Source organism: Sesamum indicum, linkage group LG14 (genome assembly GCF_000512975.1).
Source record: "Sesamum indicum cultivar Zhongzhi No. 13 linkage group LG14, S_indicum_v1.0, whole genome shotgun sequence".
Lineage (NCBI taxonomy): Eukaryota > Viridiplantae > Streptophyta > Magnoliopsida > Lamiales > Pedaliaceae > Sesamum > Sesamum indicum.
Window position 1 is genome coordinate 4,059,801 of NC_026158.1, and position 23,508 is coordinate 4,083,308.

General features: G+C 29.9%; 1 protein-coding gene across 1 annotated transcript; it reads left to right on the forward strand.

Moving 5' to 3' along the window:
- LOC105176938 (phosphoenolpyruvate carboxylase) lies at positions 16,055–23,025 on the forward strand. The gene is made up of 11 exons (XM_011099922.2): positions 16,055–16,212; positions 16,454–16,660; positions 17,341–17,732; positions 17,841–17,925; positions 18,906–19,128; positions 19,363–19,466; positions 19,566–19,653; positions 19,845–19,999; positions 20,204–21,202; positions 21,287–21,673; positions 22,514–23,025. The coding sequence occupies exons 2-11, from the start codon at positions 16,493–16,495 to the stop codon at positions 22,805–22,807; spliced, it is 2,895 nt and encodes a 964-aa protein (XP_011098224.1). The 5' UTR covers positions 16,055–16,212; positions 16,454–16,492; the 3' UTR covers positions 22,808–23,025.

Genomic DNA, 23,508 nt, shown 5'->3' on the forward strand with positions numbered 1-23,508 from the left:
TTTCATGTCATAGAGTATTTCTTGTTCAGATTATTAATGTTATCCAATTCCAGAATTCCAGCCACTTTGTCAATTCTATACCTCATTTAAGGGTAGTTTTGTCTGAGAAAGAGTCTTACAACATTAGGATTCACTGCCAAAATCTCAGTTACATGTCTCTTTCTTCTGTTGTAATTATGAAATTAAATTTTATCACTAGAATAAAAATAATTTCTACTACAGATTATTACTATCGTCAAATGAAAAATATTATGACGAATACAAATTAACAACGGCTCTACAACGGTCATAAGTCGTTGTTTCGTCAAATAGGGTCAAAACAAAATCATGGCTAAAATCACGATTAGTATTAATTAATTGTGGTAAAAATTTAAGTTTTCGCATTGATTCTATTTGACTGTAATTAAATAATATTTATTTACCATAATTTTTAAGTTGTAGTCATTTATAATGTAGTAAAATATTAACTTTTTGTAGCGTATTTTTCTTCTTTTTTTGTTCCGAGAACGAGGGGTAATTATATTATTAGCCAAAATATGAGAGTACATTATTATATTAATATTTCAATCCATCTAAATATATTTTTTTTAATACATCAAGTAACACATACTAATAAAATTATAATAAATATTATAAATTCAAATAAATCACTATACGTCATGTGGGATTCAAATTCATGATCATATACTTCAAAGTTATGAGTCCTCAATTTTAATTATCACTACAAATATATATATATATATATATATATATTATTCCCCATAAGATAAATCATTACGACTTAAAAAATGTCGTAATTCAATAAAATCTACCATAGGAGATATCGATGCAAAAGTTTAAGTTTCGATGATGGTTAATTAACATTAATTAATTATAGTTTTACCTATGATTAAAATACTTTCCACAATTTTTAGTTGTAGTAAATATTTTGATCGCACTTGCTGAAACATCTAATCACTATTGCACAGTCGTGATTAATTAATATCGATCATAAATTTTATATTTTTAATCATGATAATTAACCATGATAAAAATTCATATTTCTTCTAGTGAACTAGTTCGTGCATATGTTTTTATCATGTCTTGTTATTAAATTGATCAATAACTTAAATGCGATCTGTGTCTATCTCCCTTAAATGAAAAATAATATGATTTAAGGTCTGGTCTGAACGTATTTACTAATTCAGACTATTATTAGACTAATGAGCCACAAAATTGATAATTGTGCGTACATGCATATTGAGAAATGTAACGAGTGTTTTGTAATATTTTAAGAGAGTGATGTGGTTTGCAACTCGATCGATACCCTATTACACAAGGTATTATCCGCTTTGGTTCTGAAGTAGCCCCACAATTTTGTCCCAAAAAGGTACCTCGTTAGGAAAAAGACACTGGGGCTTATAAGCCGCTCAAGCTCCTCGTCTGCAATCAATATAAAATGTTTGTCTACTACAGAATTTATTGTAAACATACAAACATAAGAGATTGAAAGGATCCTTTACAACGAACTCTCCTGAAATTTGTCATAATTACGAATACTTCTTTATTATTAGAAAAATTACAAATTTAAAATTATTGATCGTCTAACAAATATTCCATCGTGACAACTCAATGTAAGGATATATTTCTTAGACGACTGTTAATTTCAAAAAGTATTTATAATTTTTTTACCCAAAAAAGATACTTTTTTAAAATAATCAACCCATAGTAACTAAAATTCATTTTCTTTTTTTCCAATAGAATTTCAACACACCACTTAGACAACCTTCTTGGGTCTATATAGCATTTTTTATTTTTTTGGTAAATTACAAGGGCACCACTGAAATTTGACTTAATTACAAATATATTTCATTATTTAAAAATTATAAGTACCTCTAAAGTAACAAATCTAAAATAAGTTGTCACAAGAGGGTATTTGTTAATGTAACTTTAATTTCAGGGGGATATTTGTAACTTTTCAAACAACGAGTAGGTATTTGTAATTATCGCAAACCTCAGAAAAATTTGTTGATTATGTTTGTCTTCGTTTTTGGGCCATCTCCGAGATGGCCCAAAACCGAAGCAATGTTTGGCATTCAATATTTTGTCAATTTTTATCTCGTTTCTAGGTATTTTGTAACAGTGAGGCGGGGACAAAATTAAAATTTCTCTCTTTATTTACAAATAAATTATATATATTTTTATACATATATATATATAAAAATATATATAAAAAAATATGATTTGACAATAAACAGTACTTTTTGTCTCCTCACTATCCAACATCAAATATACCAAACTTATTTTATATTATTTCCAAAAATAAATCCAAACATACACACTATCTCTAACTTATTTTTATTTATCTTTGTTTTTCTCTCTCTATCTGCACAAAATACCCAAAAACAAGTTAAAAACAAAATCAAATATTATGGTTGTATTTTATCTTTTTTTTATACTTTGCAGTTCATTACATTCAAATCTAAAGACTGATTCAATATATTAATAATTTAAATCAACAAATACTTACGTTCAAATTAACGAGATAAAGAAATATCAAACTATTATGGAAGTAGATATACATCCACGGTCGCCGAATTCAAACTCATAATACTTTAGTTGTGAGATTTCAAGCTTATCAATCGAACAAGGCCTAATTGGCGGATTTATACAGCATTTGCCATTAGGAATTTAAATAAAAAAAAAAGTATTGAAATAATTGTCTTCATAGTATAATTAAGCTTTGTCTTCTCTTAATTTACAATTTATTAGTCCAACACCGACCTAATTTTAAATTATGAACAAGTCAATGGTCCTCTTTCAGTAGGTTTAGATTAATTCTCACTTTTTGAAATGTCCCCATCAAAATCCCATTATTGAAGTATTGGAATAATTACGCTGTCCTCTTCTAAAATTTTGTGTTTTTATTTAAAAAATTATATTTAGTATCTCTAATTTTATTTTTGTCTAACAAATAAATATATTTCTTACTCAAAATTCAACAAATTTGTCGATATTAGTAACAAAAAAAATAAAAAATTATATTATTCCTTATTGACTTATTACTGACTTACTATAGGTCTAACAAATCTTTTACCGAGCAAATTACATACCCTTATACATCTTCACACGTTAGTGTATGTGAAGAAGTACATCTTCGCCCTTATGAAGATAGCTTGGTTAGAAAAGATTTATTTGACCTGCAATAAATTAGAAATAAGTCAATCTGTTGTATATATGAATTGTTATTTAATTTTTTTAATAGTAATAATAAATTTGATGAATTTTAATTACAAAAAAAATATATCAAAAATAAATATAATAAGTGTATAATTTTTCAAATCATGAAAAATTTATGTATAATTACACCTCACCTCAAAATAGGCGGTGCAATTATCCCTAAAATATATATAGAGAGAGAGAGAGAGCAGAATCAGGAAAAAGATTTTTGTTAAAAGCCTTAATCAAAATAATGCGCTCCACTGATAGGACAGTCCATACTGCTGCACTTCCACCCCACCCCCACCTCAAACACACACTATTTTCTTATTCTTAATTTCATTTGGAATTAAAATTGTAAACTTTTAATAATAAATTTGTTAGATTTTTTTGGATCATACTAAATTAAAGAACCTCAAATATTTTGATTTTTATTTTAAATTATATTTGTGAATATTGATAAATTTTAAATTCTTTTCTCTAAATTATTTTTTCAAGTTCAAATCTTTCCATCGGAATGTAGTGTGTTTTCTTTTGTGTGTGTGTAAATCGTAGGAGAAATAATATTTTTGGTCCCGTAATTTTAGTATTTCATTTTTTGTCTCATTGATTATGAATTTTTATTTTTGCAGTTAATAACTTTAAAAAAATAGCACTTTTGGTCCTATATCACATTTTTGTTAGATATTTTAAAGGAAATACCACGTGCTTAGAAGCACACGTGATCATTAGGATTTTTATACTTTTGGTCCTATTGGTTATGCAATTCTCATTTTTGGCTTTATAACATTCAAAAAGTAATATTTTGGTTCTATAATTTTTAAAAAAGTAGCAGTTTTGGTCTCTTTCACTTAATGGTCATGTGATATTTTCTATTAAATAGCCAACGAAAAAGTATTGTGAGATCAATCAAGAGTGCTATATTCTAAATCTGCGGGATCAAAAATGAGAATTCTAAAAATGATCTCAATCACTGATTATTACAACAATCAATATACTAATCCTTAGTGTTAAAGTGCTTGGATTGGAACCCATTAGTCCCATAATTTAGAGTTGTGGGCCCTCAACTTCACTAACTAAGTTAAGCTTCATTGGATATCCAAATGTAGCACTAATAGATATTAATTTAAGTTAATTACACTTACACTCCTTTGAAAAATACAAAATTATAATTTCTCCCAAAGAAGTTTCAAAATTACACTTAAACCATTTTTAAAAATTCATCATTTACATTTGACCCCCTTTCATTATGATTTTGATAAAAAAATATTGATTTTAGTACCTCATTTAACATTCGCATGTTTAATTTTATACTTATAAGAGAGAAAATATAATAATGTTAACCTCACTTCATATATATATATATATATATATATATCCCTTATATCCTTCTATAAATACAAAATTACATATAAGAATATTAAATGAGTGACAAAATTAAAAATTTATATATTTATTTTTTGTTGCCATCAGCATTTTTCGTCCAAATTCTAACAGAAGGGGATCAGGTGTAAATGGAGAATTTTCGCAGGGGGTGTGAATTTTTTTAAAAAAATTTGGGAAAAATATTATTTTATATTTTTAAAAGAAGTCTAAGTGTAATTTACCCTATTTAATTTATTTTTCAACCATTACATAATTTCCAAATTTACTAGGCAGAAAAAAACTTTTTGGTTCAAATTAATCTATTTTATTTTTTTATCTTTTTGTTTCTTTTAGTAAAAAATACTCAATTATACCGTATAATACATCATCAAAATATTCAAAAATTATCAAACACATAATAATTTCATAACAAAATATAAAAAAAGACAAAATAAACTACAAACTATAGAAATAGACAAACAACCACATACATACCACTCAAACCTAAGCATAATGTTTGAATTTGTGTTTTCTTCTGGAGATAAAGAGAGAAAAATAGAAATATATAAGTGTGTGTTGGAGATAAATGGTATGTTTGAATTTGTATTTTAAGGTAATTTAAAATATTTTAAAATAAGTGGTGTAGGTTTGATATTGGAATTTGTGAGACAAAAATCACTGTTCGTTATCAAAGCATATTTTTTTTCATATACATTTTTATATATAAATATTGTATGTTTAATATTGTATTTTTTGGAGACAAAAAATACTATTTATTGTCAAATCATATTTCTTTCATATTATATATATAAATGTATATATATTATATATAGAAAGTTGAAAAATAAAAGCACATACAGACAAAATGTAAAAGCTACAAAACAAACATTGTATGTATTTTATCTTGTCTCAAGAAATGTCAAAACATGAAACCAAACATAGTAAAGACTTTCTGCCAAGTAAGAGTTTTGGGATTTCAATCTTACTATTGATGCAAATTTTAATCCTATAGAGTTTAACCCTATTTTACCAGAAAATCGTTATATTATACATGTTAATATCTCACTACAAAAAAAAAAAAAAAAAATAGGCTTATTGCCACGGCCCTTTGCCGCGAAATTTTTCATGACTTTGCAACGAAATTTAAGAATTTTTAATTTTTCGTGTCAAAACAACGATAAACTTTTGCGACGAAATCCCAATTAAAGGAAAAAATTGCAATGAATTTTTTTCTTTTTTTTGTATGTGTTTTTATCTCTTCATTTTTTTTCCAAACATACAATGTTACCTTCCTTCCCTCCAATTTAATCGTTCAAATTATTTAATCATGTTTTTCCTCATTAAAAAGTTAATAATATAAATATAAAGTATATAAATGTTTTAAATTTTATATATTATTTAAAACGTACACATCAATAATACCACCCTTGGTACTCATTATGTACCATATAGCAAATCATAATTCTTGATGATGTTTTAATCTAATGGTTAAAGTCGAGGTCTTGTAACCAGATTCAATGTTACTGATTTCGGGTCTCATCGGACGAGTAGGTATGTGATGTATATATTAATCTATACTATTTATTAAAGACGTAGCCCATAGAATAACTAATTTGGATGGCGAGATGTTTATCGACAAAAGTACGCTTACACGTATTTATTTATTTAAAAGATATTAATTTCTCTAATTAATTAATTCTTTTAATAATTTTATATTCATGCATATTTTAATATTTTTTATTCTTTCAATTTTGATCAATTATTTATTTCATCTTTCAATTTTTTCTTTAATCGGACAAAAAATATAATAAAATTTAAAATTATGCATACATATCAAGTATGTTTCGACTATTAATATAAACTTATTTCTTGATTTTATTACGCAAGAAGAGTATTTTACTTAATATTTTATTCATAAATATATAAATACTATTTTTTTTTTAAATATTTTGCACACTCATCGAGCATGTCCCCGGCTGCTAGTTATAATTAAGTTTCAAAAGTGTCTTTTAAAACCTCCAATTGTTGGGTCGAACCGAACTCACCACTGAAAGTGGGGAACTCCTGGGTCCAATTTTTGTTGGATCATAGGCCCATGACAAACTGGGCCCATGGGACAGGACCAAATCAAAACTGGGCCCTCTATGGAAAATGCCTAGGACACTTTTTCTGTTTACGGTAAATCACGATCATAGTGTTTGGTTTCATTTTTGGCCCATTTTAAAATATGATAAATATTTGTCTTGATTTGTTTTGAAAATTTTGATGGTGTTTATAAATGTTTTGAAACAGTACTTTATTTATTTTTCGTCAAAATAAGTCTACATTAATTGTAGGCTCTACAACTAAAAAAATTATATACATACTCATACATATATATAAATATATATAAAAGAGACATTATTTGACAATAAACAGTAATTTTTGTCTCCCACTAAACAACATCAAACATACCATACTTATTTTATATTATCTCTAAAAATAAATCGAAACATACACACCATCTCTAACACATACTTATTTATCTTTGTTTTTCTCTCTCTATCTCCACATAACACACCAAAATAAGTTAAAAATGAATCCAGACATAGTGAATGAATTTTTATGATATTTGATATAATTATAAATATTTTTTATTATTTAATCGACCATACGTTGTATTTTCAAAATCACTAATAGTAAGGCCTTTCCGCTTAACGTCAGTGTATTAAAAATAACTTTAAATCGTTCAACTCTAATTCTGAATTATTTTTTGAAATATTTATGAATTTCGATTTTTTCTTTCGACACGAAATCGTTCGAAATGCTTTTCCTAAATTCTTTCACCATATCCAAATCCTTCCACCCAAACGTAATTTAAAAATTATTGGTATCTCAGTCAGAATCCTAAACGATTTTACGCTTCAAAACTTCGAGGTGAAAAATGGATTAGCCTATTATAACAAATTTCTTACCATATTAATTACATAGATTATTGCATTATTAATTAATTATCAATCAACATAACTCTCATTAATCAACTCTAAATATTACTACTATACAAAAAAAAATTGATAAACATTCACACTTGATAAAATCTATATTCAAAACCTCATAATTATATAATCATAGTTTATTATAATTAATGAGAATCAGAAATATTAAAAGTTGGTGAATGGAATATAAATGTGTTAATTTATTAAATGTTGCAGGCACCAAAGACAGACGTTGGATGGACTAGCATGTGCCGGTTAATATGGATCTTGTGTGGGCATGACTTCAATTATTATTATTATTATTATCATTGGGATAATTATATTTATATCTCCTAAAATATAATTTGTTTTTTTATAAAATTATAAAAATCACATTTAAAAATAAAAAAAAAGGTGGGCAGTTTGTGTAATGATGTTGTTTTCAGGGGGTGTATGAGCTATTTTTAATAAATAGGATGGTTTGTGGAAATAATATTGATGTGTCTACTGGATGTATATGTAATTATTCAGAATGCGTGGGCGATTTGTGTAAACGAGTCATTGATCTGGGGTGTAAATGTAGTTAGTCCTATTTTATTTCATCCCAGTCTGCAAGTCACGTTCCAGCCAAAAAATTATAAGAGTAAAATGGACGGTTCAAGTTAAACTTATCATTTCACTCTCAAGTCATTTTCGATTAATACAGGTGTTTGAAGGAATTAACGTGCAAAACTCAAACTTAAATTGATCATTTTTACCTTAAAATTAAAATTTCAAATCCAGTGATTTCTTTACCAGAAAGTTGATCGAGGAACTTGAACGAAACAAAATATGAGCTTTATGGATGATAAGGTCGAGAAATGAAGACGAACAATTAAAGTGATTTTAAACCTAACTTTAAAAGACCATTTATACCCTTTACCCTTCTTATCATCTATATTATATTAAAAGAATAGATTTTTCCATACTCACAAACGGTGGTTAATGATACCGATGCAATAATTTTCTATAAAATAAGAAATACCCTTCAACCGATAAAATAACTAGCTTATTTAACTTTTCAAATTTTATATTAATTAATAAATTATTTTTTTATTTTTAATATAATATATTACTTTATATATTTATTATATACACACAAAAATTACGTGCGATGACAACTAATTATATTTATATAAAAAAAAAAGAATATCCAATTATGTCATAATCTTGAAAATGATGTAAAGGGCCAAAACAATAAACAAAAACCCTTCATTGATTGGTGGAGTTGAAGTTCATTTCCTACCACATAAATCCATAAGTCAAGACCATTTTATTTATAATCCAATAATTTATAACTTATAATATATGATGATATAATAACCCATGCGTCCAATAATTGCACTAACTTATCACTATTTTCAAAGTCAAATCATCTAAATTCAAGCCCCTACTATATATGGGTTGTACAAATATTTTAATTATAGTCTAAATTAAATTAAATAATTTTCGATTTTTCTAACTCTTCAATTTTTTTTTATTTTTTTTCCTGCAAACCTAATAATATGTGTACAAATTAAAACCTCTATGATTGAGCTTAATTAATTTTAGAGTAAATTACAGCTAACTTCTTTAGAATTTTTCGAGTATTCCTTCATTTTTTGTGAAATTATAAATATCCCTTTAAATAAAAAATAATTATATATCCCTAAAAAAAATTTACTTTATCGTTGGTTTCTTTTAGGAAAAAAAAATATTTGATTGAGAATGCGTAAAATAAATAATCCATAAATTATAAATAAAAATATATATATAATTATAATTATAATTTAAAAGAGTATTTCAGCTAAATTGGATAGAAATTCATAATTAGACTAATATTAAAATTATAAAGTATTTATAATTGTTTTAAATAATAAAAAAATATTTATAATTACTTCATATTTGAAAAGGGGTGAACGTAATTTACCCTTAATTTTATGCTAAAGTCACGGCGGGAGACTATAAAATCAACGGTCAACTCTTCATAAGTTTCTCTGTAGAAATAATGGAAGGAGCACATGTATTGTCAGATCCGAATAATGACTAAAGTATATGCTTTTCACATTTTATTATTTTCAAACATACCATTCTAATTATAGTATTGTAATCAATGATGTCTTCATGTCCGTAAGATCATGTTCTCATGAACAAATTTGAGGTTTTGGTTTCGAGTATGTGTCGATACTTATCCCACTTTATGTGAATTTATTTCTTGATTTTTAATCAAATTGATGTATTGATTAATTGCTCAATTTATTAAAATATTAATATAATCATATAATTATCGTTTCTGTCAAAAGAAAAGTTATAGCGTTATAGCAAGTCATAATGCTTCGAAAATGTGGAAGTAATTTTGTCGTTATGTCGACGTTTGTTGGCTCAGTTTCTATGGATTACGATGTCTGGCTTCGTAATTGATTATGTAAACGAGGATTGCAGCTAAATTTTTTAAAGTGACCTTATTCTCAAAATTAATTTAAAAAATTTAAAATTTATTGATGATCATAATCAGTGATTTAGGTAAAGAATAATTACAGCAGGAAAAAAAAACGACAATTTGTAGTTTTTTAACAAAGTTTGAACCGATGATGTCTTAGCCTAGTAGTTAATAGTGAGGTCTCATGAACAAGTTCGAAGTTGTGAATTCGAGTCCCCCAGACATTTGGGTGTAATACCACCTGATGTTTGGTGAAATTATGTAATTTTTGGATGGTGGTATGAAATTATCAACTGTATGAAAACTAACGAAAATGGGTTAATTGTTAGACGGCTATTAAAATCAGAAATATTGATAATTATTCAAGCAATAAGACTTATTCGTAATTATGTCAGATCTCGTTAGTCCGGAGGTAGTTGAAATTAATTTTATAATTTATCCTATTAAATAGTGTGTGTGAACAGCAATAATTGGGCAGCACCGACCACATAGTTGAGTGCACTTATCAACTGCCCAACCAGAGATCTGACCTCAAATACAGACATTTCTGTCTCTAAATTAGTCTCTACTCCAATAATTCCTGTTTTTTTATTGCACGGTTACCGGTGTCCGCCCCACTAGAATATTTTTTTTTTTTCAATTCCAATAGTCATTTTTAGATGGATTTAAAGTTTAATTAATTATATTATGTTGTTCGAACTATAATAATTTTTATATTTTAATATTTAATTTTTTTTTATCAATTTATCATATAAATTTTAAATTTTATATTTTATCATTCATAATTATTTTTCCACCAAGTTTTTGTAAAAAAAATCACATGCAATGTACATGTGATATTTAAGAGTTATGTAATGTAATACTATTCGCATATGCACAACATATGATATTTTTCAGCAAAAGAACAACAAAAAATAAATCATATAGGGTAAAGTGCAAATTTCGTAAAGTTGAAATGACAAATTGACACAAAAAAAAAAAAAATTAGATGCCAATATGCAAAAATAGACATAATTCAGATGACAAAATATAATTTACCCTTACAGTTTTAAATAAGAATATAAAAATTGAGGTATATACTACAATCACTCTTGCTCAGTTTTGATGTAATTATAAATATACCATCGTTGTTCGAAAAATAATAATTATTCCCCGCATTCTAATGTCCCTCAACAAGGAACCCGTATTGTAATACCTATCAAGTTTTTATCCAATTTTTGCAAAATACAGTTTTGGATTACAAATTAAATTTTTATATATTTTTTAAAAAAATAAATATTTTTGTGGGCTATTTTATAAGCTCTTTTTCTAAAAAAATCAATCAAATACTTTTCAACATTTTATAAGTTTCAAAATATTTTATAAAATATTTTAAAAATTTATAAGCACACTTTGCAACTGGGCAGTGGTGGGAGTTAACATTATCCAACCAACTTTCCCGGACAGGACAAAGCAAAAGTTGGAAGACAAAATTAAGATGCCGACGAGGATTTGCATCAAGAATCATAGTTGGACCACACTCATCCACCACAACTCCAAAAATAATAACAGAACCAACGCGGCTTGCGACTCAATCGTGTCTTAATACATAATACACTTTTTATTCTGATTTTGTATAAGTCGTTTCACGGATTTTGTTCTGAAAAAGAGCTTTTTTTAGAAATATGAGATATTTATAAGCCACTCAAACTCCGCGTCTGCAATTGAGGAATAACGTTCACCTCGATCAGAGAAAATTCATTATGCCCGATAACTTTGAAAATATTAAATAATAAAAAGTTAAATTTTTATCGTATAATTTGCATGCATAATTTAATATTTTCAAAATTCAAGTATATCGCTAGTATGTATGCATATTGATGAAATTTTTTTACCAAAATAATATTTTGCCGAACCAAACCAATACATGACAAGTGTATAAACTTGTCGTGCGATTTGTAACTTTTGTGAACTATACACCAATCATATGACAAATATATTGCACTTACCATATAATTGATTTTAGTTCGGTTACACTCAATTCGGGCTATAATTTTTTCTATACTGATAAAAAAAAAAAAAAGAGTCAGTTCTCACTCAAAACTGACAGTTTGTAACACAACACTAAATTTTAAAATATCGATTATATCCTTAAATATTTGTACCAATATAATTACTTATTTATTTTAAATAGTCCACGTCATCTTTTAGCTGCTAATATTCTATCATATTTATTATTTACCTTCACTCATATTTATTATTTGATTTGTTTTTAATCATATATTATTTTTTCTTTAAACTCTCTATTATATTTATCTGACGGTATACACACAAATATTGCGTAGCATAATGGCTAATATTTGTATAAACGAAACAAAAGTAAAAACAAATCGTCTTTCTTGTTCTCGAGAAATGTTAGGATTGGACAAATATAGTAAAAGTCGTGGACACGATCTCTCCAATATTTTTTCATAACTGCTTTTTGTTTTTTCCCTATTCGTAACGATGAAAAGATAGGAAAAATAAAGTAATACATCTTTGTGACAACTCAAACTTTTACCTCTATTGTTTTAGTTTGAGATGATTATAAATTCTCTTACATAAATTACATAAATCATGCATGACATTGCAAAAAATAATGATAATTTATGTAATGACGTTGACATTTTTTTAAGTATACATGCGATTTTTTTTCTTAAACAATGATGAGTTATATAAATGTTGGTCATGTTTCTTATGGGTGGATATTTAATTTTTTAAAAAGTCGGGGTAATTTGTATAAATAAATTATAAATTCGAAGATACAGATGTAATTAGCCCTTTAAGTTTTTTGTTAATTTAAGTGCAATTAATCCAAAAGACGTCGAAATTTGTACTAAATTATTAAGGGAGATAATTTTTTATTATTTTTGTGATTTGAAGCAACGAACTATTATTAATTGAAATAATTTGATTACGATAATTTCCTGTCAAGTATCAATACATAATAAAAAATAATTACAATAATCATACCCTGATCTATAATATTACATTAATAAAATCTAAATAATACCTATTATATAGTAGAACAACATCCCACGCATTTGAATTCATGCTTTGATTTCATTTTGGGTTTTTTTTTTTTTTTAAACACCGAAAAAGAGAATATTATATGGGGGTGGGTGGCGGCTGACAAGGCATGGATTGCACCTCAAGAAGAGAGCCATTTATAATATTTATTTAATTAAATTAAATTAAATAAAAATAAAGTGAATAATTAATTACAAATAATAAAATTAATGCTTGCATGAATAACAACAAAAAAAAAAAACAATTGATAGAAATTTAAATTTAAATAGATAGTAAAAAAATAAGTATGTGTAAGGGGTATTTTGGTCTACATACATTTTACCGATCAATGATAGTTATTATAAATTCATCTTAATTAATACTAGCGGCAAAAATACACCGTCGATGCATGTGAATAATTTTTATTGTTATTGTACTTAATAAAATAATAATTCGTAAAAAATATTACAATATTTCAACTTTAAATACGCAGTAAGAAAATTATTGCTAAAAATATGTGATTAAAGAGATTGTTATTTGTAGAAAAAATAAATATATTATAAAACATTTGATAATATTTTTTTAAAAAATGAGCTTATAAGACAAAAAAAAAAAGTTTATAAACTCTTCTGAAAAAAAAGTAAAGAGTTTCTGATTTATTTATTTATTTTTAATATTTTAACAATCTATTTTCATTTAATCATATAAATCACAAAAATAACATTTAATAAACTTCATAATATTATTTTATCTAAATAGTTCAAAAAATAATTTTTAAAATAAGATTTAATATCTTATAAATACTAAACACTGTTTTATAAGTTATATAAAGAAAAAATTGCATGTTACTTGTACATGACTCTGTTAACTGCAATTTTAATCATGTAAATCAATTCCTACAGGACCAAAAATTCCAACTCCCAAAGTTACGGGACTAAAAATACCAACACATCTTAAATTACAGGACTAAAAATACAATTTAATTGGGTCTTGTGTAAACCACATGCAGATTTTTCAGATCGAAAAAAGGATGAAATTGACAAAATTTTAAAATTACAAGATTAAATTGCAAAAATTCATATATTACAAGACCAAAATTATATTTTTTCCAATATGTAGACTTATATTCAAAATAAATTTAACCAAATATTCTCTAAATATAATATTGACTTCATACATTTAAGAATATTTGGAATTTTATTCATATATATATAAAACTAAATGATAATGAAAGCATCTTTTAGGCATATCAATTTGGTTGGTAATCTCTGACATTGACCAATATAAATTAATAAAAGAATTTCCATCAAAGAAAAGAGGGAAAAGACATCCCAGTTTGAATGGAGATTTTATTTTATTTTTTTAATTAATTATAATTATATCATAAATTTAAATTATCAATTCTATGATATTTATCAATATTAAATAGGAGCAATTATATTTAGATCTCATTTAAAGATATAAAATTATAATTTTTTTATAAATTTTTTTTGAAATTATACTTACACCTTTTTCGAAAATTCTTCCTTTACACCTGATATTTTTTTCACTAGAATTTGAATAAAAATTGCCAATACTAGCAAAAAAATTTACATAAATTTTTAATTTTGCCCCTTATTTAATATTTTTATGTATATTTTTGTACTTATAAAGAGATAAATGTAATATATATGTATATATGCGTGGAGTATGGTTAACATTATTATAAAATTTTGCTTTGTAAGTTCAAAATTACTGTATGGGCATGTTAAATTACGGATAAAATTGAAAATTTATGTAATTATTTTGTTAATGTCATCATTTTTCATCCAAAAACTAACCAAAAGGGATCAGGTGTAAACAATAAATCTTCGGAAGGGGATAAGTGTATTTTTGGAGTTTTTTTTAGATACAGTATAATTTCACATTTTCAAATAGGGTTTAAGTGCAATTAATTCTATTAAATATATATAACTAACCAATAACTATTATTATAAATCAACAACTACTATTAATATAACTATATATTTATAGGATTCGAGCTCATAATTTCGTAATTATGAGCCCTCAACTTCCAGAATGTGTCGATGTACAAACTGTACTGATTTGGGGGCCCAGACTTCACCCTTTCTTTTATACTTTTTCTCCTTGACTAAAAAAGTGCATTATTGAGCACACATGTGTCTTTTTTATTCTTTTTTGGTTCCCTTTCCCCTCCTAATATTTTGAACCATTTTCATTAATAAATTAGTCTTAAATAACTATTTTTTTGTATGAACTAAACAGTAAATTATGGATTTTTAACATGAAAACACAATTTTCATCAAAATAAATTTGATAAAGAGATACCAAAATTGATTCCTGCTTTTAGTTTTAAGAAATATTTTACGTTTTCAGTCAACAAAATGGTTGAATTATGTGATTTGCACGCAAATTTCTACGTACATCAAATTATGTTTACATTCATTGAGTTTTGGTCTAATTTTAAATACATTTGAAAATTATATTTCCATCATCAATCACTTCGCTGCTCGCACTACCTTTAAAACGAAGACTATCGACGAAAATATCCGAATAGACAATTGAATACAACGATATGGAAAATAACGCAACAAAAAGATAGATAAGAAAATAAACTGGGTGTCGAATGGTCTTTTTCTATAATAAGTGTTTCAGTCATTTCTCCAAATTTTATTTAATATTTTTTTCTATAAAAAGTGAATAAGAGTATTTAAATATTTTTACTTTTTTAATTGAGTTAATAAAATTTTGCAAACCTCAGAGAGATAATTGTAAATTTCAATTTAATATGAATGTAATTATAATTAGATTAAATTTTACGAGTATAGATATAATTTATCATGTTTTAAACAATTAAACTTTATTACAAAATTAGTAAACCCAATGAAATTTCATTTTTGCTAAAATGAAATAAAATTAAAATAATTTCGGGAAAAGCGCATCGAGTGTAGAATTGAACATCGATCTCCCGCAGGTTCATTTCAAGAACTTAGGTAACAAAATTGAATAAGGAAATGGGTAAAATTAATCTTTTTTTTTCCAAGTTGTAGACGAGGAGGTGCTTTTTGTTCTTGATTTTTGTCTATATATAGATATATCCCGGCCGCTGTCTTTGGATCACAGCGCTCTCTCTCTCTCTCATCTACTCTTTCTTCTCTCTTAACTTTCTGATCCCCTTCTTCTCCTCGAATCTCAGTGACCCAGATTCAGGTACACAATCACTCACACTCAGACTTTTGGATTTCTGGGATTCAAGAAAAAGTGAAGAAAAAATGAAGCCCACATTTTAAAAAATGCTGATATCTATTTGCATGTGATTCTTGATTGCGGATTTGCATGAAGAAGCTGTGTTTGTGTTGTGTTCTTTGATCTGTGTAGTGGAAATTCTTGTGGGTTGTGATCGTAATCTGTGGTGAGTTTTTGACTGACTGGAAATCGTGGATTTTTGCAGGGTGTTTGTGCAATTGGAGAGAAAGTGAAGGCTTGATAAATGGCCTCGAGGAATTTGGAGAAGATGGCGTCCATTGATGCCCAGTTGAGGCTCCTGGTTCCTGGAAAAGTGTCTGAGGATGACAAGCTTGTTGAGTATGATGCCTTGCTTTTGGATCGATTTCTTGATATTCTTCAGGATTTGCATGGGGAGGATCTCAGGGAAACGGTATGCCCTCTGAATTTCTCTTGTTGCATTTTGTTACTTTGTGTGGGATTTGGGAATTTGACTTTGTGGGCTTCAATTCAGTATTGATTTGAGATGATGATTTTGTGGCTTTAATTTAGTACTGATTTGATTGTGATGTTAAAGATTTGATCTTGATGTGCAAGAATCAAAGTTGAACCCTTCTGATGGTCTTGTTGGTAAAGATTGGATTTTATGTTAGTTGTGAAGAGGTCAAAGCCATTTGGGGGCTGGACCAGGTAGTTATGCCTATATATTCTTTTGATTGGGAAAAAGGCGAGGGGAGCAGCCAGCATAGCAATCCTCCTCGGAGATGACCGCAAAACTTTCCAGCCATTTGCCCGTATCTCAAATATTCTATGTAATATGAAATTCAATTTTGCTGCATTCAAATTTTGGACGTGCTGTCGTGGATTTCGGTTATGTCCATATTTAATAGTATTCCTTGTAAAGATGATCGCAATTTGAAAAAAAAGAATATGGTTTTATTGCAATGGGAGTGTGCGCCTGTAGGATGGTTCATCATAGTCTTGATCACTAATTCAAATCATCAGTGTTTCTTGAAGTTGGAAAAACTTGCTCTATGCTTCCTTTCACTATTTGACTTTTAGGAAGGAATGAATTTCTAGAGTTAAATGGCATACTTTTCATCTATTGTTTAGGTGCAAGAATGTTACGAGCTTTCTGCAGAGTATGAAGGCAAACATGATCCTAAAAAGTTGGATGAGCTCGGAAATGTCTTGACTAGTTTGGATCCCGGTGATTCAATTGTTGTTGCAAAGGCTTTCTCGCACATGCTTAACTTGGCCAACTTGGCTGAGGAGGTCCAGATTGCTTACCGCCGTCGAAACAAAAGGAAAAAGGGAGATTATACTGACGAGAACAATGCGACTACTGAATCGGACATAGAAGAGACTATCAAGAGACTTGTTGTTGATCTGAAGAAGTCTCCTCAAGAAGTTTTTGATGCATTGAAGAATCAGACTGTGGATCTGGTCTTAACGGCTCATCCTACACAGTCTGTAAGAAGATCCTTGCTTCAGAAGCATGCAAGGTGGCGATCTTTCTAATCCATCATGCTATTGGATTATACTTGGTTTTCTGTTATAGCTGTGATAAAAACTTGCTTATTTAATTAAATTATTAAATCTGCCCTTTTAAGGATCCGGAATTGCTTAGCCCAGTTGTATGCGAAAGATATTACACCTGATGATAAACAGGAGCTTGATGAGGCTTTGCAAAGAGAGGTAAAATTGTTGATGCTTATAGTTCATATGCATACAATAAGTTGTTTCATATACTTTCTGACTGAGTAATGAGCAGCATTACAGATTTCCTCAATTTTCTATCTTTAAGTTTTATTCTTCTCCATCCCACAGACCCAAAATAAAGTATCCCACTTCCTTTATCCTGAACAGGAGACGAGGTAAAGTTGCTAAGAGTAAAGAGGAAAGAGGAAAGAGGAGCAAAATTATAAAATAGAATGTATATTATATAAGTTCACAATAGTAATTCAGGTCTTCTGTGTCCTTCATTTCCAATATGAGAAATTTTATTGGATATGCAATTTTGTTTTTGGATAAACCTGCATAGGTTTTAGTGTTTCATATTACTTGTCAAGACATTAAGGCCCAGTTTGGCCTGGTCGTTTCATAATTGATTGTGGGAGAATTGGTTTTGGAAAAATTGACTTTAAGGAAAGTGATTATGCTGTTTGGATTCACATTTTTATAATTGATTATGCAAATGCAGATTGTAACTAAATTCCAAAACTAACCCCATCCTTAAGGTTAATGAAGAAATAAAAAAGTAATTTAATGGACATAATGGGTAATTAGGTAAAGAATTTTTCAGTGGGATTAAAAGCAATAAATTGTAGCTTTTATCAAATCATGGTTTGTATGAAATTTAATCCAGAAGTGATTATTGGATTTTAATGAGCCAAACAACACGAGAATGTGTGTTTGTACTACAAATGCAGCTTTGAAGTACAAGTCAAACAGGGGCTAAATATGGAGTTCAAAATGTTTTCACACGAGTTAGTTACGTAATAGACTGAGGAAAGTCCTTTAACTCAAATGGCTGACTTGAACTTCCGCACTCTTCTTTCTGTATCTGTGTTGTCATTACACTTGTAGATTTCATGTTTGGTATTCAGTATCTGTAATATATCATCATCAAAGAAATGCTTGATGAATTTTCTCCAATCTTTTTTCTACGTTTGCAGATTCAAGCTGCTTTCCGAACTGATGAAATCCGAAGGACTCCCCCTACTCCCCAAGATGAAATGAGGGCAGGGATGAGTTATTTTCATGAAACAATCTGGAAAGGCGTACCAAAGTTTCTGCGCCGTGTTGATACAGCACTTAAGAATATTGGGATTAACGAACGTATTCCATATAATGCCCCTCTAATTCAGTTTTCTTCTTGGATGGGTGGAGACCGTGATGGTAATTTTCTTAGTTACACACACACATATATGTAGAGATACGTATACATCTTTACATAGTTTACAAACTAGTGAACATTGGTGGATTAAAAGAATTCAGGATATACATCTTGAATTTATCTATTCCCGCATGTCTAAATATCATCTTATAATTTTCACTAAATGCCGCCTTTGCTTTGTATCTGTACTGATTTTTGTGTTATGATATATAAACATCTTTGTAAATTAACTGCAGGCAATCCGAGGGTGACTCCCGAAGTCACAAGGGATGTATGCTTATTGGCCAGGATGATGGCGGCTAATTTGTACTACTCACAAATAGAGGATCTCATGTTTGAGGTATTCTATAATTAGTCCACCAAAATGTATGGAGTTTTTGTAGTGCTAAACCTTCACTTCATTTGGATGCTTTGATTCTAATTTAATTGCCTTTTCCAGTTGTCCATGTGGCGTTGCACCGACGAGCTTCGTTCTCGTGCTGATGAACTCCACAGATCTTCAAGGAGAGATGCAAAGCATTTCATAGGTAATCTCCAAAATCTTTTTCTATTTGCAACTATTCTTCTTAGCATTTTCTCCAAACCAAATGTTTTCCATCTGATTTAACTTTTACAAAAATTATAACAGACATGCTATCAAGTTAAATATTTTACATCCTTTTACAACATATATATACACCATTGTGTGATTTATCCAATGAGCTACTTTGTCATGCAGAATTTTGGAAAACAATTCCACCAAACGAGCCCTATCGTGTCATTCTGGGTGATGTGAGGGATAGGCTCTATCAGACACGTGAGCGTGCTCGTAATTTATTATCTCATGGAATGTCTGACATCTCAGAAGAGGCAACTTACACCAATGTTGAGCAGGTTTTTTCTTCCCTATAGATTTCATCATTACAATTTGAAGTTCATGATCACATATGATACATTCCCCATCCCTCCATTGGGACCATAATAAATTCCTGGCTTCTTGTTATATAAAATAAAGAACATTTCCAAGAGAATGTGTAGTTCTTGTATGCATTTCACTCTTCTTATCTATAAGTGCTAAACCAATTCTTATTTCCTCAGTTCTTGGAACCTCTTGAGCTCTGTTACCGATCTCTTTGTGCTTGCGGGGACCGGCCAATAGCTGACGGTAGCCTTCTCGATTTTCTAAGGCAAGTTTCCACCTTTGGGCTGTCACTTGTGCGGCTTGACATAAGGCAAGAATCAGACAGGCACACAGATGTTCTAGATGCCATAACGAGACATTTGGATATAGGTTCATATAGGGACTGGTCGAAAGAGCAACGTCAGGAATGGCTCCTATCTGAGCTAAGGGGTAAACGTCCCCTCTTTGGACCCGATCTCCCGAAAACTGAAGAGATCGCTGATGTTCTGGACACGTTCCATGTCTTGGCCGAACTCCCTTCTGACTGCTTTGGTGCATACATCATTTCAATGGCGACAGCACCATCTGATGTCTTAGCAGTCGAGCTTCTACAACGTGAATGCCATGTGAAGCAGCCATTAAGAGTCGTTCCGCTCTTTGAGAAACTAGCTGATCTCGAGGCTGCCCCTGCTGCTGTTGCACGCCTTTTCTCGATCGATTGGTACAAAAGCCGGATCAACGGGAAGCAAGAAGTCATGATCGGGTACTCCGATTCTGGTAAAGATGCTGGTAGGCTGTCAGCAGCATGGCAATTGTACAAAGCTCAGGAGGAGCTTATCAAAGTTGCAAAGGAACATGGCGTGAAACTGACGATGTTCCACGGCCGAGGCGGAACTGTCGGAAGAGGAGGTGGCCCCACTCACTTGGCTATATTGTCTCAACCACCAGAAACTATCCATGGATCTCTCCGTGTTACAGTTCAGGGAGAAGTTATTGAACAATCATTCGGTGAGGAGCATTTGTGCTTCAGGACGCTCCAGCGTTTCACTGCTGCTACACTAGAACACGGAATGCATCCACCTGTCTCCCCCAAACCAGAATGGAGGGCACTGCTGGATGAAATTGCTGTTGTTGCCACCGAGGAGTACCGGTCGATTGTCTTCAAAGAACCCCGGTTTGTCGAGTATTTCCGCCTAGTAAGTGACTATAGATATTGTATTACATTTATTTATTATCTCCAAGTATTATCAATTGTCATGACAATTCTTTTGTATTCTTAGGCCTCGCCGGAATTGGAATATGGTAGGATGAACATCGGCAGTCGTCCTTCAAAACGTAAACCTAGTGGCGGGATCGAATCACTAAGAGCCATTCCTTGGATCTTCGCCTGGACTCAGACCCGATTTCATCTCCCCGTTTGGCTAGGCTTTGGAGGAGCATTCAAATATGCCATAGGAAAAGATATCAAGAACCTGAAAATGCTGCAAGAAATGTATAATGAATGGCCTTTCTTCAGAGTCACGATTGACTTAGTCGAGATGGTTTTCGCCAAGGGAGACCCCGGCATTGCTGCATTGTATGACAAACTCCTAGTGTCGGAAGACTTGTGGTCGTTTGGCGAGCGATTGAGGGCCAACTATGAGGAAACCAAGAGTCTTCTGCTCCAGGTAATTTCTTGTACCTATACAACAGTGTTTTCGTATAGTTGGAGACTTTAAAAACTTTTCATGCAAAATTTTAACACAAATATCAAAGGTAATTATAATGATCTTCCCTCATAGTTAGTACAGTTATCATTATAACATCACATATCACCGCATTTTGTTAAATATGTTGTAATGTTTACAAATTCTTATTTCCAAAAACATAGGATTTATATTTGTCTTTTTAACACTGGAACTAGTGTGCAGATTTAATTTCAAAAGGTGGCAGAATATTAGTTACTGATTACACTAAGAGAGTTTTTGCAACTCCCTTAAAGTTTAAAAGAACAATTCTTAGCTTTTGCTTTTGCAAAAGCTGTTTTTGGTTGCTGGTTTTAGCTTTTGAAACTTTGGGGGAGAAAAAAAAACAATTTTAGGCCAAAAGCTAGAAGCACCTAAACGGGTGCGCCTATAGTTGCTTTTTACTTTTTTGTCAATAAATTCAACACAGTTTTTGACTACATTACCCTCATTAATTTTATTCAAAATAAGTTTCAACATATGAGGCTAAAATTGTCTTTTTCCATTTAAGCTCTCTTCTTAAAAGCGTACTTCCCAAACGCATCCAATTCTATTTCTCACTTGCAAACACTCCCAACGTTTGATTCTGTTATATATTCTGACTTGCTCTACAAATTATCACACTTCTCTGGAAGTCGAAGCTCCTGAGAACACTTCCTCGTTCTTAAAGGTGGTGGTTGTAATTAACGAATTATATTAACAATATCATATCTATAACTTAATGCTTCAAAACAAATCCCATATACGTGAGTCGAGATGAATTCACTTCTCATTTTTCCATAGATTGCCGGACACAAGGATCTCCTAGAAGGCGACCCCTACTTGAAGCAACGGCTCCGACTCCGTGACTCCTACATCACGACCTTGAACGTGAGCCAGGCGTATACTCTGAAGCGAATTCGCGACCCCAACTACCATGTAAAGCTGAGGCCCCACATTTCCAAGGAGTACATGGAATCGAAACCAGCTGCTGAACTTGTGAAGTTGAACCCCACGAGTGAATACGCCCCGGGACTCGAGGACACCCTCATTTTGACCATGAAGGGTATTGCTGCCGGCCTGCAGAACACTGGTTAATTATTATATCTTGCTTTCTCTTTTTTCTTCTTTCCCATTCTTCCCTTTAAGTCGGCGAGCGACTTCTCCCCATGTTTATTGCAAAAGGGGGGTGATGAAAACTTGTGTATCTTTACCCTCCTCTTTCTGAAATCACCAAACATCATAAATGTGATTGATCACATTGTATGTTTAAGACATAAGCATTGGTTTAGATCAACGGAATGGTTGTTTTTTCATACAGTTCTTGCATGCGATACATCGATTCTTTCTGTTGTCAAATTCTTTGTCTTGGCCCGATGCTTATTGCTCGTCCTAAGTTGGGTAGGTTGCAACTCTTGTTCTTGGTTGAAGAACAGGGACGCAGACAAAAGAAAACATGGGCATGTTTGTGAGTTTTGATGTAGCAGGTGGTGTTTTCCTGTTGAGGTTGGTGCTAACAATAGTATGTTGTTGTCTTGATTAAGGTTTTGTTCAGTAGCAGTCAGTATCTGCTGTCCTCATCTGAAAATGTTGAAGCTAATTATAGGACAGAATGAAGTTATATCAGTCATTTTGATATGTGATTGATTCACAGTTCCATAAAAGTGAGGCATGTAATAAGACAGGTAGAACTGTAGTTGTAGTTTCTATAATATGACTATTTCAAAGCAAAGGATGGATTTCTTTTCCAAATTCTAACCCAAATTTTGAGTCTCTTTTACTCAATTGTAAAAATAATC